The sequence below is a fragment of the Lampetra fluviatilis genome, chromosome 19 (assembly GCF_964198595.1).
Source record: "Lampetra fluviatilis chromosome 19, kcLamFluv1.1, whole genome shotgun sequence".
Classification (NCBI taxonomy): domain Eukaryota; kingdom Metazoa; phylum Chordata; class Hyperoartia; order Petromyzontiformes; family Petromyzontidae; genus Lampetra; species Lampetra fluviatilis.
Window position 1 is genome coordinate 7,183,037 of NC_136293.1, and position 13,958 is coordinate 7,196,994.

Consider the following 13,958-nt stretch of genomic DNA (forward strand, 5'->3'; position numbering starts at 1 on the left):
CAGCGTTATCACGCATATACTCGTATATATACCCATCTACTTATATAGAGAGCCCATAGACTCATATATAGACCCATCGACTCATATAGAGACCCATAAACTCAGACAGAAACCCACTTACATAAACGCTCACAGATTCACGCATTTACCAATATATTGACGAATAGACTCAGAAACACTCAAATAGAAACCCACATAGCTCTATACCCATATAGAGAACCCTATAGACTCGTGTATAGAGTCCCATTCACTCGTTGAGAGCCCCGTGTACTCGTAGAGAGTCCCAAAGACTCGCATAGAGACCCATAGAGGCAATGTACTGGTAGGGTCTTCTGCACCATCATCATCACCACTACAATGAATTACCCCCCAACTTACACCCCACCCGCCCACGAGAACTGACTGCGTCTCGCGCCTCACCGTTGGAGAAGAGGGAGCTCTGCTGGAGCTGGGTGAGGGGGTGTGAGGTGGGGGGGCCGTGCGTCGCCGACAGGGGCTGGGCGCTCATCCCCGGGGGGGTCAGGGGGGTCTTGGGGGAGTGGTGCTTCCCCCTGTCCCACAGACCCTCACCTCCACCTGCCGGAAACACGAGGGGGGGGGGGGCGGGGGGAGGAGAAAGCAGGGCGGGGGGGGGGTTAAGCCCGGGTCCGTATTTGGACACCTGGTGGATGTAGCGACAAGCATTGGTGGTTCCGGGAGGGCATCCACCTAAGGGGATGGGGCGCCGCGGTGGTGAGACGTTAACTACCTCGCCTGGTATACAGGAGGACGTGGGTTCGATCCTGACCATGACGCGTGTACATTTGCAGTCCACGTGTGTTCCCTCTCTCTCTCCATGTGGTTGCGTGGTTTTTTTTTCCGTGTCCTTCGGTTTTTCCCTCCACGTTTACAATCAATAGGCGTTTAGAGTATTTGGTTTGTTATACATTTCCACGTGATAAGCCACTCCGTTCATATATCGTTTATGGCCAGGTCTCTTTTGAAAAATAATCAGTTCGGGTGCAAGTGCCAGGGCGGATTGGACTCAACACCACCCAGAGGTGTGCTGCTCACAAATACCAGGAGGGCGCGTCTCCTACCCATCATGCCTTGCATGCGTGTCATGTGACCACCACATTGCATGTGCGATACTTTCTCTCTCTCATTGTCATCTGTCTGTCTCCAGCCTACGTTGGATCCGAGCTACTGAATCGCTTACGTGCGACCAGTTGCGAACAGTTGCACGATCGATTGCTCACGGCATCGATCGGCTCGCCGATTTGCAGCGACGCGTTTCTTAGTTTGCAGCAGCACATTTGGGAACTGTCATTGCGTGGTACAATTGTAAGTATTCCATTTAAAAGAGTAACACGTGGAACATGTGGTTTCTACAGGGCAATAAGTAAGATTGTGACGATGGGATCGCTCCTCCCATCATGCATTGCGCGTCAGGGTCCAAAATTACCGAATTCTAAGGATTACACCGCAAATGACTACATTTGGATTATACGGAGCACATGATACTCTACCCTGGTCTCTTGAGTTCTCACCTGGTGTAACAAAATAGACTTCGACTAAACTTAAACTTGAACCTGACGTCGCACCGCCTTGTTTCAGACCACCAACTCAAAGGAGTCAAAATTTTCGTCGTTATTTTTAGACAGCAGCAGTTGAATGCCAAACAACTGTGTACCGGTTTCACCGTTGGTAGGAATCATCAGTACAACATAGCCATCGGTATGTAAAACATTTTTAAGTTCTTGCACAAAGACTTCACCGTAATGATCTTCAGTAGAGCTAACAATTGACCTGGTTAGGTCGGGACAGTCCCAGTGGTTTCATGAAGTCTGTCCCGGTGTCTCCCCTCGAATCTTTTGTGAAAATCGGGATCTTGTCCTATTTTTATATTTCTTGGTCTCGTGCTCAACTCAAGATGACTCGGGCGGGGCTACCTGGGGAGTGGGTGGGGCTACCTGAGCAGTGGGTGGGGCTACTTGAGCAGTGGGCGGGGCTACCTGAGGAGTGGGCGGGGTTGCCTGAGGAGTGGGCGGAGCTACCTGAGCAGTGGGCGGGGATACCTGAGCAGTGGGCGGAGCTACTTGAGCAGTGGGCGAAGTTACCTGAGCAGTGTGCGGGGCTACTTGAACAGTAGGCGAGGCTACCTGGGTAGTGGGCGGAGCTATCTGAGCAGTGGGCGGAGCTACCTGGGTAGTGGGCAGGGCCTATGATCAATCTGCAGGGGTGGCAATGCCAGAAATGGCAAAATAAGAAATGATGTCTCATATTCTTAGGTTTTTTCGGTAAAGTCACGTAGGTGAAAATTTTAAATTAATAAAAGTAAAATACAACTATCGTGCTGTGACGGTTCCACCTGAAGACGGAAGCTTGTGTTGCCTCCGAAACGTCGTGATTTTTTTATATTTATTTTACTTTTATTAATTTAAAATTTTCACCTACGTGACTTTACCGAAAAAACCTAAGAATATGAATCCTTGCAGTCACGAAAACTTCAAATCTAGAAATTATGTCTCCTTCATACATCTGTCCCTGCACAAACAAAACAGACGCGTTGTTCACGCTTGCCGTCATTCACTTTCACAGCGGCGCATCATTGCAGCAGCATTGGTTCAGTACAAGCAAACTCTGGACCGGCTTTGACGAAAGAGCGTCTCATCAGCAGGGGATGCAGCCTTGATTGGAACCGACGACGAGTGAACTTGCCCAGATGTTCACGGGCAAGGTGCCGCTCTCCGTTAGACATGGGGTCCAGAAAAAAGAAAGAAAGAGAAAAAAATCGATTGCGTTGGCGGAGCGACTTTGTCGTTTGGGCGCGGCTCTTGGGAAACGTGAGCGAGGCTGACGGAACGATGGGGACTGACGGAACGATGGGGGGGGGGGCTGCCCCCGATTACAGCGCGCGGGAGCTCCGGCTGAGCCTCGCAGAAGTGTGGCGGTCTCGATCGCAGGCGACGGAGAGGGTGAGCAGGCTAGAGAGGGGATGCAAGAGAGAGGGGATGCGAGAGAGAAAGAGGGGATGATGCGAGCCGAGGGCTGATAAGGGACAGACAATGGGATGTCGGCAGGGCGGCCCGGGATCGGAGGGATGCCGGGTGAGTGGTTGGCGGAATGCTCCACAATAGGACCTGACATGAGCACAAAGATGCCACAGGAGGCGAGGCGGGCGGAGGGGTGACTGAGAAGAGGTGGGGGGGGGGGGGGCGGTGGGGGCTGTGCGTGCGTGATGGGGGTGCAATGGGGGTGCGAGTTGGGGCTGTATGGGGAGGGGGGTTGCAGGAGATGGGGAGGGATGGAGGGGTGTTCCCAGACAGATGGCGAGCTGGTTGGCCTATTGATTGATTATTAAAAGAACAAAACTGAGAGCGCCCCCAACAATCCCCCCACCCCACCCGACCCCCCCCCCGCCCCGCCCCCCCTAGGCAGGCGTATGCCGCGGCTATCGCGTTCACGCTGCCCCAGACTGTCGTCGCGAGCGCGAGATCTGAGCCAAGTCGTGGAGCCGCCCAGCGCGTGCGCGCACGGGCGGATGAGTGGGTGGGTAGGTGAGCGTAAGGTTAATAGACGGGTTGGATGATGGGTGAGTGGGTGGGTGGGTGAACGAGTAAGTTAATTTATAGGTGGGTGGGTGGGTGAGTGAGTAGGTGGAGTGGGTGAGTGTGCCGGTGAGTGAGGGTGGGTGACGTAGGGGTTAGCGCGATGCGCTACGAACCCGGCGGCCCGAGTTAGATTCCTGCTCACGGCCAACACCGGTGACAATTATCTGAAGTACCTGGTGAGGTCTGTAAACATCGCCACTGGGGAGACAAAGGCGGCCGTGCGTGGTGCTGGCTACCCACTCCCTCGTGTGCCGTGCCGGCCTTCATAGGTACTCGCTAACAGCACTTGCCCCAACAATCTGTTGAGGCTACACGGGGGATCTTTGTCTTTGAGTGAGGACGGGTGGGATGAATGAGTGAAAGTGTCCGAGCTAGCGGATGAGTTTGTAGGTGACCGGGGTAATTTATGGGTGTGAGGGTGGGCGAATGAGTGGGTGAGTATATGAGCATATGGGTGTGTGAGAGGTTGGGTTCACGAGTGGGTTAAATATGGGTGCGTGAGCCAGTGGGTGGGTGAATAGGTTAATGTATGGGCAGGAGGGTGAATGAGTGTGTGTGTGTGTGAAGGACGCTACTGGGCAGTTGGAGGCAGTCGCCCCCCAGCAACAACGGAGGGCAGAGGAGCGATGCTCACAACAGCTGATGCATCTGCCAGTCATTTCAGTCAGCCAACCCATGGCATCTGGGTCTGTCCCGAGACCTCCTGTCAGCGAGCCTTCGACACTTCACGTGCCCTCAAAGTGCACCTGGCCTGGCACAGGCGCCGTGGTGACGTCACCGTCACTTAGTGGCGAATGGCGGTTGTATTGGATTGGTGTGTATAAATGGGCGGGCGTCTGTGTATCTGAGAATATGGGTGGGTGAGTGAGTGGGCTTGAGCGGGTGAGCATGTGAGTAGGATAATGTATATATGGAGTGTTGGTGAGTGAGTGGCTGGGTGAATGAGCAGGTTAGCGTATGGGTGTGTGATTGAGTGGGTGGGTGACTGTATGAGTGTTTGAGTGAATAAGTATGTGAATGTTTGGGTATGTGAATGAGTCGGTGAGTGTGCGAGCGGGCGGGTGGGTGAATAGGTTAATGCATGGGTGGAAGAGACGGTGTGTGACCATATAAGTAGGTGCGTGTGTATAGGTGAGTGTGAGGGTACGGGTGGGTACGTTAACTTATGGATCGGCGGGTGGGGGTGTAGGTGAGTTTATGGGTGAGTGAGTGGGTGGGTAATATTAAGCACACGTTGGTGTTTGGCGCGTGTTCCTGTGATCACATGGATGAGTGGACGTGTTTTTGCGTGAATACCCGGGTGACTGAGTAAACGCATGGATGAGTGTTTGTAGAGGTGAGTAATTGTTTGAATGACTAGGTGAGTGTGTGAACGAGTGAGTGACTTGGTTGGTGCGTGAACGTGTGCGTGGGTGAGGGAATGGATTGGTGAGTGAGTAGATGTGTGTGAGAGTGGGGAGCGGTAGTGTTGCGGTTAGCGCTACGCTGCGCTACGAACCTTGCGACTCCCGCCCACGGCAAACACCAGTGACGATTATCTGAACCGGTCCTGGGCCTCCCCTAGGTCGACTCAGCCTCAAATGAGTACCTGGTGCGATTTGTAACCGTCGCCACTAGGGATACAAAGGCGGCCGGGCGTGGTGTTGGCCACTCACCCCCTCGTGTGCCGTGCCGGCCTTTCTAGGTGCTCGCTAACAGCACTTGCCCCTACAGTCTGTTAAGGCTACACGGGGGATATTTGTGAGAGTGAGTGTGTGCGATCGGTTACAAGAGTATGTGTGCATGTGAGAGTTTACTTTGGTGAAAATGTTGGTGAGCGAGTGGATGAGTGTTTGGCCATGAGAGTGTATGGATGTTTGAGCGGGTGCATTGGGTGGGTGTTGGTGAGTGAGTAGTTGAGTGTATGAGTGCCTGAGCGAGTGAATGGGTGGGTGAGTAAGTGAGTGCATGAGGTCGACTCAAATGAGTAGCTGGTACGATGTGTACGCATCGCCACTGGGGAGACAAAGGCGGTCGGGCGTGGTGCTGGCTACCCAACCCCTCGTGTGCCGTACCTGCCTTTATAGTTGCTACTCGCTCACAGCACTTGCCCCAACGGTCTGTTAAGGCTATACGGGGGTCTTTGTTTTTGTATAGGTGTGTGGGCATTGAGTGCGTAAGTGAGTAGGTGAGTTCATGAGTGTGTGAGCGAGTGGGTGGGTGGGTGAGTAGGTGAGTGTATGGGTGTGTGAGCGAGTGGGTGGGTGAGTAGGTGAGTGTATGGGAGTGTGAGCGAGTGGGTAAGTGAGTAGGTGAGTGTATGAGTGTGTGAGCGAGTGGATGGGTGCGTAGGTGAGTATATGGGAGTGTGAGCGAGTGGGTAAGTGAGTAGGTGAGTGTATGGCTGCGTGACGGTGTGGATTGGTGAGTGGGTAGCTACTTAGGTGTGTGTGTGTGTTGCTGAATGAGGTAAACGAGTGAGTGGCTACATTATTTATGCACGTCTTTCCATCCAAATGTCTGCCGTGCATGGGGTAAAGCAATCGTGTGCGTTAAACTTCTGAAAGTAGAGTGGGTACCGTGGGTATGGGGACACGTGGGTGTTTGAGAGAGAGCAGTGCACTTTGCAAACCTACATGCGCTTTAACGTACGTACGTCTCGCAACGCATGAAGCATTCATTTTTAATTAATTTCTTCTCTTACGGTTGCCAACCCCCCCCCAAACCCTCCTCTCTAAAGGGCTGTTATCCACCAACTGACAAACCCGCTGTCAAGCGCCCCAACCACCCGTCGACTCACACACACCCACACAAAGACAAAGATCCTCCTCCACCCGTGCAGCCTTCACGAACTTTTAGGTGCAAGTTGTTGTTGTTGGTATTGTTGTTGTTGTTGTTGGCGAGCACCTATGAAAGCCGGCACGCCACGCGAAGAAGGTTGAGAGTGGTCAGTGCCACGCCTGGCCGCGTTTGTCTCCTAAGTGGCGATGTTTACACAACCGCACCAGGGACTCATTTGAGGCTGGGTCGACCTAGGAGAGGCCCAGGATCGGGTGCACGTGATTCGTCACTGATTATTGGGCCGCCGGGTTTCGTAGCACAGTGCGCTAACCGCTGCGCCACCGCTCACCACATACACTCGCACACAACGCACGCGATACTTGTGCTAAAGCTCGGCAAGTAAATCGGTTGTCACAGACGCGTGCACTCCCCTCGCTGGCGTGATAGCCAGGCGGGGTGTGTGAGCCACCACCACCACCACACTGCACACCAAACAATACAAAGATCCCCCGTATGGCCTTAACAGACTGTAGGAGCAAGTGCTGTTAGCGAGCACGAGGGGGTCGGTGGCCAGCACCACGCCCGGCCGCCTTTGTCTCCCCAGTGGCGATGTTCACACACCGCACCAGTTGCTCATTTGAGGCCAAGTCGACCTAGGCGAGGCCCAGGATCGGTTCAGATAATCGTCCTTGGTGTTGTCCGCGAGCGGGAATCGAACTCGGGTCGACGGCTTCGTAGCGCGTCCGGCACCGGCAAATTCACCGGCGCTCACCAACAAGGCGTATGCCAACACAGCTGATGAGGCTATGCCGGGAGATGTTTGCTCTTCGGTACCGGTGGTCACTTTGGCGGTGGCCGTGGTTGGTGTTGGTTGTGGCGGTTGTGGGTGTCATTGCCTGCAAAGGCAGCCCAGTCCGCGTGTCCGCGGGGTGCAGCGGTAACCGTTCGGGTCGCGCGTGCGCGCGCGCGCAGCGTGGACATCAAGGTTGGACGGGAGGATGCGTCGGGGGTGGGGGGTGGTGTGTTGGGGATGCAGGAGTGTTTGCGTGTGTGTGTGTGTGGGGGGGGGGGGTGTTTGCATGTGTGTGTGGGGGGGGGGGAGTGTTTGTATGCTGAGATTTCTGGCAGTCACTTTAGCACGAAGGGCTCCGTGAGCCGAGCCGCCGGCTACCCCGGGTGACAGGCAATTAGCGAGGGGCAGGAGCACGGGCCACGGGGGTGGACGGGGACTGTCTCGGGCGTTAAACACCGCCGAGAAAACAAGGCGAGAGAGCGAATGGGAGAGAGCGAGCGAGCGAGCGAGGAGTGGGCGAGAGAGAGTGGACGAGAGTTGAAGCTTTTTCCCCGTTGTGGCCAGGGTCTCGCGTCAATGCCACCACGAAACAAGTCACTTTCACAACCCTGGCCCAGACTCCAACTGAAACATATCGGGAATGGAGCACCCAGTTCCCACCTTAGTGCCCTTGATATAAATCAACATGAAGCAGCAGTCAGAGTGATTAATGATCCAGTGCACGCTCACTCATCAGCGGTCAGTTGCCTCCCTGTCACTCTAATATCGCTACTTTCGTGGTTTCAGTTCCTGTGAACGTTTCACTCACTAATATTGAGGGTTCGCTCTACCAGACACCTACTGTTTGTCATCAATGGGTGTTCAAACATCACCGCACTGTAGGTCACAACAACACTCACCAACTCACCCAGAGACAAAGATCCCTTGTATAGACTTAACAGACTGTTGGGGCAAGTGCTGTTAGCGAGCACCTATTAAGGCTGGCACGGTACACGAGGGGTGGGTGGCCAACACCACGCCCGGCCGCCTGTGTCTCTCCAGTGGCGATGTTTCGACACACCAGATACTCATTTGAGGCTGAGCCCACCTAGGAGAGGCCTAGGACCGGTTCAGATAATCGTCACAAGTGTTGGCCGTGAGCAGGAATCGAACTCGGGTCGCCAGGATCATAGCGCAGCGTGTTAACTGCAACACTATCGCTCCCCTTACTCACTCACCCACACATTCACCCACTCACCCACTCACTCGTCCACTCACTCATCCACTCACACACACCATCATCAACAACCGCCGTTCCCAACGAAGTGGCAGTGACGCCACCACATCGCTTGTGCCAGGCCAGGTGCACCTTGAGGCCATCACGTGAAATGTTTTTTCTGCTCAGCAGGAGGTTTACGGGACAGACCCAGGTGCCACGGTTTGACTGACTTGAGATGCCTGGCAGATGCACCCTCCCCCCTGTGGTCCCCACTGTGCCAACACACACACACACACCACGCTCACCAATAAACACGCACTCAAAACACAGACACCCCCAATGCCCCCCTCCCCCCTCACCCCCTCCCCCCGCCCCGCCCCCCGACCCCCGCCCCCCCGTCTCACCGGCCGATGCGGAGCACATCTCGGTGGCGTCGCCCTCCTTGTTGCCCGGGTTACCATTGCCATGGACGCCATTCACCGCCTCCAGCTTCAGCTTTTTCATCTTCAGACTCTCCGGGAAGGCGGCGCCAGAGCTCACGCCCCCCGTGGGACCCAGGCCTGGGCGCGATGTGGTGGTGGTGGTGGGGGGGTGCAGGGAGACACGGGGGGAGGAGGGCAAGGAGAGGGAGGGAGGGAGGTGCAGGGATGGAGACGGAATTTATTTTGAAAGTGTCACGCTGACCCGAGCGGGAGGATGTGTGTCAATGGGGAGCGGTGGCGCAGTTGGTCAGCACGACCCATTGCCTACCTCGTCACCCCCTAGACAAGCTGCTGGTGGTGGTAAAACACGGAGCGGATTGCCCTACGCGCGGCCACCACTCAATCGTCAATACAACTTCGTGTCGCACCTTTGATTGCAAAATGATATCCCAGTAAACATTTCAACGTCCGGCCAACGTTGGCATGGTGGTTGGAACCGTTGGACCAACGTTGACCCACTGTCGGTCCAACGTTCCACTTTTACAAGGATTGTACTCGTCGTCGGGAAGGGGGGGGGCAGTAGTGTAGTTAGGCACGACACTACGCACCCGCCCACCCGAGTACAATTCCCGGTCACGGAATTGCGAACACCGACAGCGAGTGATATCGGACAGGATCGCGAGTCTCCCCTTAACTGTAGGCCGACTCAGCCTTGCCTTGAGCAGCTGGTGCGGTCGTCAAAATCAGCAGGCCGGGAGGAAATGTGGCCGGGCGTGGGGTCTTGTCCACACCGCACCCAGGTGCTCATGTCGCGGACCTTAATAGGTGCTCACGGACAGAGTCTGTCTTGGTATCGAGAGGTGGTACCGCGAGCAGCGGACTAAGCTACGAGGCCAAACTTCTGGGTTCAATCAACCAGCCATGCCAGCGAATCGGTGGTACAGGGGTATCTGAAGCTGGCTTGAGTTCCTCCTAAGTCGGCTCAGCCTTAAAAAAAAGAATACTTGTGTATATATATTGTGCAGTTGTCCGAACAGCAAACAGCACCGCTGTGGAGAAAACGTCGGCCTGGTGTACGTGGTGCTGGCCACACCAACACCACTACCCCTCCGCCCTGCCAATTGTGTACTACCAGACTCGATAGGCGCTCGCTAACGTTCATCGGGCCCAGCGAGCCGCGGCTCTGACCCGCAAAGCCACTGGGGAAGAAGCGTCTGAGCTGTAGGTTGCACGTGAAAGATGCTAACAACGCGGTGGCGGGATCGGGTGAACTTCCGACCGTGTAAGTTTGGAGAGACAACAAACGCGGGGCAGGAAAGCGCTGTCGATGCAATCGGGAAGAGATTCTCGGTTTGTTTAGGTGCCAGCTTTCAAGTCGACGCTGTTTGTCCAGCAGGTGAGAACTCAAGGGGACTTGGCCATGAGTCACATTTGCAAGTGTGACCTGGGTCACCAAAATCACACGAGCAAAAGCAACAACAAAAACGATTTTATTTTATTTTAGCAGATACAGCCCACCGGGCTATTCGCTCTCTTTTTTCAGAAGCGACCTGGCCGCAAATGACAGCTCAACAAAGTAGCTTACATCGCATGGACATTCATAGCAGACAATACTCTCAACGCACGTTTCTAAATGTGGGAGTGAAAACCCCACGGGGAGAGAGAGAACACGCAAACTCCAAATATAGAGCAGGCGTCAGGGGTCGGGATCGAACCCACGACCTCCTTCATACCACGCGACGGAGACTGCATCTGGCCATCGCGAGATAACACGAATAAAGAGATAACAAAATAAAGTTCCAGCAACGAAGCAAATAGAAATATGAACAAAAGCAACTGTGTGTTGATAATTGGTTTTTTACCCTTTTTTCTGGCAACAAAACTAAAAACCTTTTACAAGGAGTGCGCCTTTTGGCGTCATCTGGTCCAACACCATGTGAGACTAGGCTCTAAGGAAAACTGTCTCGGGTGTGGACCAATCAACTTCAAGGACAGTGCATACATTATCAGAGTTATGTTTTTTGTTTGCATTATGACTGCAGGTATTGTGGTGTATGCAAACATGACTCCTCGTAAAAAAAGGTATCAGTTTTGTTGCCAGATAAAAGGGTTAAAAAACACATATTTTTTACTGGCAAATGAGGTACCAATGGTGCAACTGTGTGTTGTATGTGATGGGTGGGACGCGTGCGCAGAGTCGGGGGGGGAGGGCAGGTCGCCGAGACGAGCAGTGGAGGGGCACCCAGAGGTCAGCCACCAAGGAGAAGAGAAGACCTAAAGTTGGTGGTAGTGGTGGTGAGTTTGTAAGAGCGACCCTTGCAGGAAGTGTATACTGTGAAACAAACGGGTAGACCTAATGGCAGTGTGCGTGTGTGTGTAAGACTGCAAGAGCACCCGACTTAGGATATATCTGGCAGAAGGAAGGAAGCGACGGCGAGGTACGGTGGCACCCACAACATTGGCTGCGATGACCTCTTGACCTTGACCCTGGCCCACAAAATCGATCGAAGCGACACTTGCGACGATCGTTTCCACCGGGTTTCCGTGGATGTAACATCGTATCGATTCATTGTTGTTAGCAGAGGTTGTTAAACTTGCCGTAATAATTGTTTTTAACCCTTTTATCTGGCAACAAAACTGACACCTTTTTTTACAAGGAGTCATGTTTGCATAGACCACAATACCTGCAGTCATAATGCAAACAAAAAGCATAACTCTGATAATGTATGCACTGTCCTTGAAGTTGATTGGTCCACACCCGAGACAGCTTTCCTTAGAGCCTAGTCTCACATGGTGTTGGACCAGATGACGCCAACGAAAAGGCGCACGCATTATGACTGCAGGTATTGTGGTCTATGCAAACATGACTCCTTGTAAAAAAAAAGGTGTCAGTTTTGTTGCCAGATAAAAGGGTAAAAAAACTATTATTATGTTCTTTACTGGCAAATGAGGTTCCAATGGTGCAAACTTGCCGTACTTGCGTATCGTATACCTTGTAAGGTACAGCGATGGGTTCTTCTCGCGCCTACAGCTACCAGAGGCGCTATCATTCTCAAAATCAAACAAATTATTTGGTGATGCCGCTGCCGCGGCTGTCAAAGCAGTCAACACAACAAACTGGGCGCATGCGTCAACGATTTAACACTGTGGCCTTGTAAAGCACACGATGTAGTAATGTGTGCCGAGAAGAAGGGCCATTGCCCGAAACGTCGGGCAATTTCCCAGTGTTATTGATTAATGCGTTGAGGGGTTTTTTGTTGTTGCTGCTGTACTATTCCCAGCAATTTCGATTTAAAGCTTTCGTGACTGCAGGGATTCATCTTCTTGGTTCTTTCGGTAAAGTCACGTAGACCTGTTTTCCACCTGAAGACGGCTGCTTGCGTTGTGGCCGAAACATCGTGAGAATTATTTTGTTATGTTTAATTTTTATAATTTTATTACTTTCCTTCTACATGACTTTACCGAAAGAACCAAGAAGATGATTCCCAGCAATGTTAAATGAATAATCGAATTTAATCGAATTTAATCACGTAATGGGATCGGAGACCCCCCCCCCCCTCCGAATCGGGTGACGGTCAATCGAATCGTCGCGAGGATAACATTGGCGGTTTTTTTAAGACGGTGGTGGCAATTCCACGTTCGCATAACGGGGGCAAGAAGATCCATTGCAATAAAAAGCTGTACGTGTACTTCACAACGTTCTGCACTGCAGTAAAAAGTACTGCAGTGGTGCGTGTGTGTGCCTGTATGTATGTGTGTGTATATACGTGTACGTGCATGTGGGGAGCGGTGGTGTAGCGGTTAGCGCGCTGCGCAACGAACCCGGCGAACCTAGTTCGACTCCCGCTCACGGCCAACACCCAGTGACGATTATCTGAACCGGTCCTGGGCCTCATCTTGGTCCACTCAGCCCCATTGTACGCCGTGCCGGTCTTCATAAGTGCTACTCGCTAACAGCACTTGCCCCAGCAGTCTGTTCCAGGGTTTACAGGGGGGGGGGATCTTTTTCTATATACTTACATTAATCTTTTCGATTTAAAGCTTTCGTGACTGCAGGGATTCATCTTCTTGGTTCTTTCGGTAAAGTCACGTAGAAGGGAAGTAATAAAATAATAATAAAAATAAAACATAATAAAATAATTCTCACGACGTTTCGGCCACAACGCAAGCAGCCGTCCTTCACCTGAGGATGGCTGCTTGCGTTGTGGCCGAAACGTCGTGAGAATTATTTTATTATTATTATTTTATTACTTCCCTTCTACATGACATTACCGAAAGAACCAAGAAGACTTACACGAATCGTCGATTGAAGATTATTAATCATCGGAGATGTTGCACACATGTGTGTGTACAAACAACAGCAATGCGCAGCCCTAACTCCTTTGACCATTCCCCTGTACCAGTTGGATTCCTACACCGATTTCGAGTTCACTCACCCCGCCTCCAACCCCAGCCCGCGCAGGCCCCTACCCCACCGAGCCCCCCCTCACCCCCCCCCCCCAACACAAACGACCCCCACCCCTCCGCCTAAAGGAATCTGCTTTGTGTAATATCCATAGCGTAAAATATAATTGCGCTTTCAAAAGGAGACTGTTGCTTTTTTTTGTGTGTGTCCGTGTCCGTGAAAGGCGCTTGAGGGAGATTGATTGATAATGCAGCGCTGTTTTTTTGCGGAGCGAGACGCGTTGTCGTGAAATTAGGGTTCAAACCTCCCTCCCCCCTCCCACCACCAGCCCTCAACCCGCTCCTTGAAAGCTTGTCAGCTCCAACGTTGACTCTTTACTCCCCTGTTTATCTTGGTCGCCTCCCTCCACGACGCCCCCCACCCCCCACCAGCCCTACACTCGTACAAACGAGTTCACAGACGTTTACAAAGGAAGCCGACTTGTCCCCCCCCCACCCGTGCAGTCGTTCGTGTTTGTAGATTTGATGGGCGCTGTTAGCGAGCACCTATTAAGGAAGCGCTTACGTCATCGGCGGCGGGTGCTTTCGGTGGTTAGAGCCCTGCTCACGACTCACATCAGTGGCGAGTGATGTCCGAACCCGTCTCGCCCCCCCCCCCCACTTCACGAAACAACGTGGTGGTTCGTCTTATGTGTGGCCGATGATGTAGATGATGATGTAGATGATGATGTAGATGATGTAGATAATGATGTAGATGATGTAGATGATGATGTAGATGCTGATGATGT

General features: G+C 52.9%; 1 protein-coding gene across 8 annotated transcripts in view; it reads right to left on the reverse strand.

Moving 5' to 3' along the window:
* LOC144937589 (dachshund homolog 1-like) overlaps positions 1-13,958 on the reverse strand; it is a 259,425-nt gene that overhangs the window by 146,216 nt on the left and 99,251 nt on the right. For all 8 annotated transcript variants that reach the window (XM_078864902.1, XM_078864909.1, XM_078864908.1 and 5 more), the window contains exons 3-4: positions 8,749-8,904; positions 421-576 (exon numbers count right to left, since the gene is read on the reverse strand). In XM_078864902.1, coding sequence (XP_078721028.1) covers positions 421-576; positions 8,749-8,904 — 312 coding nt within the window. The remainder of the gene's footprint in view (positions 1-420; positions 577-8,748; positions 8,905-13,958) is intronic.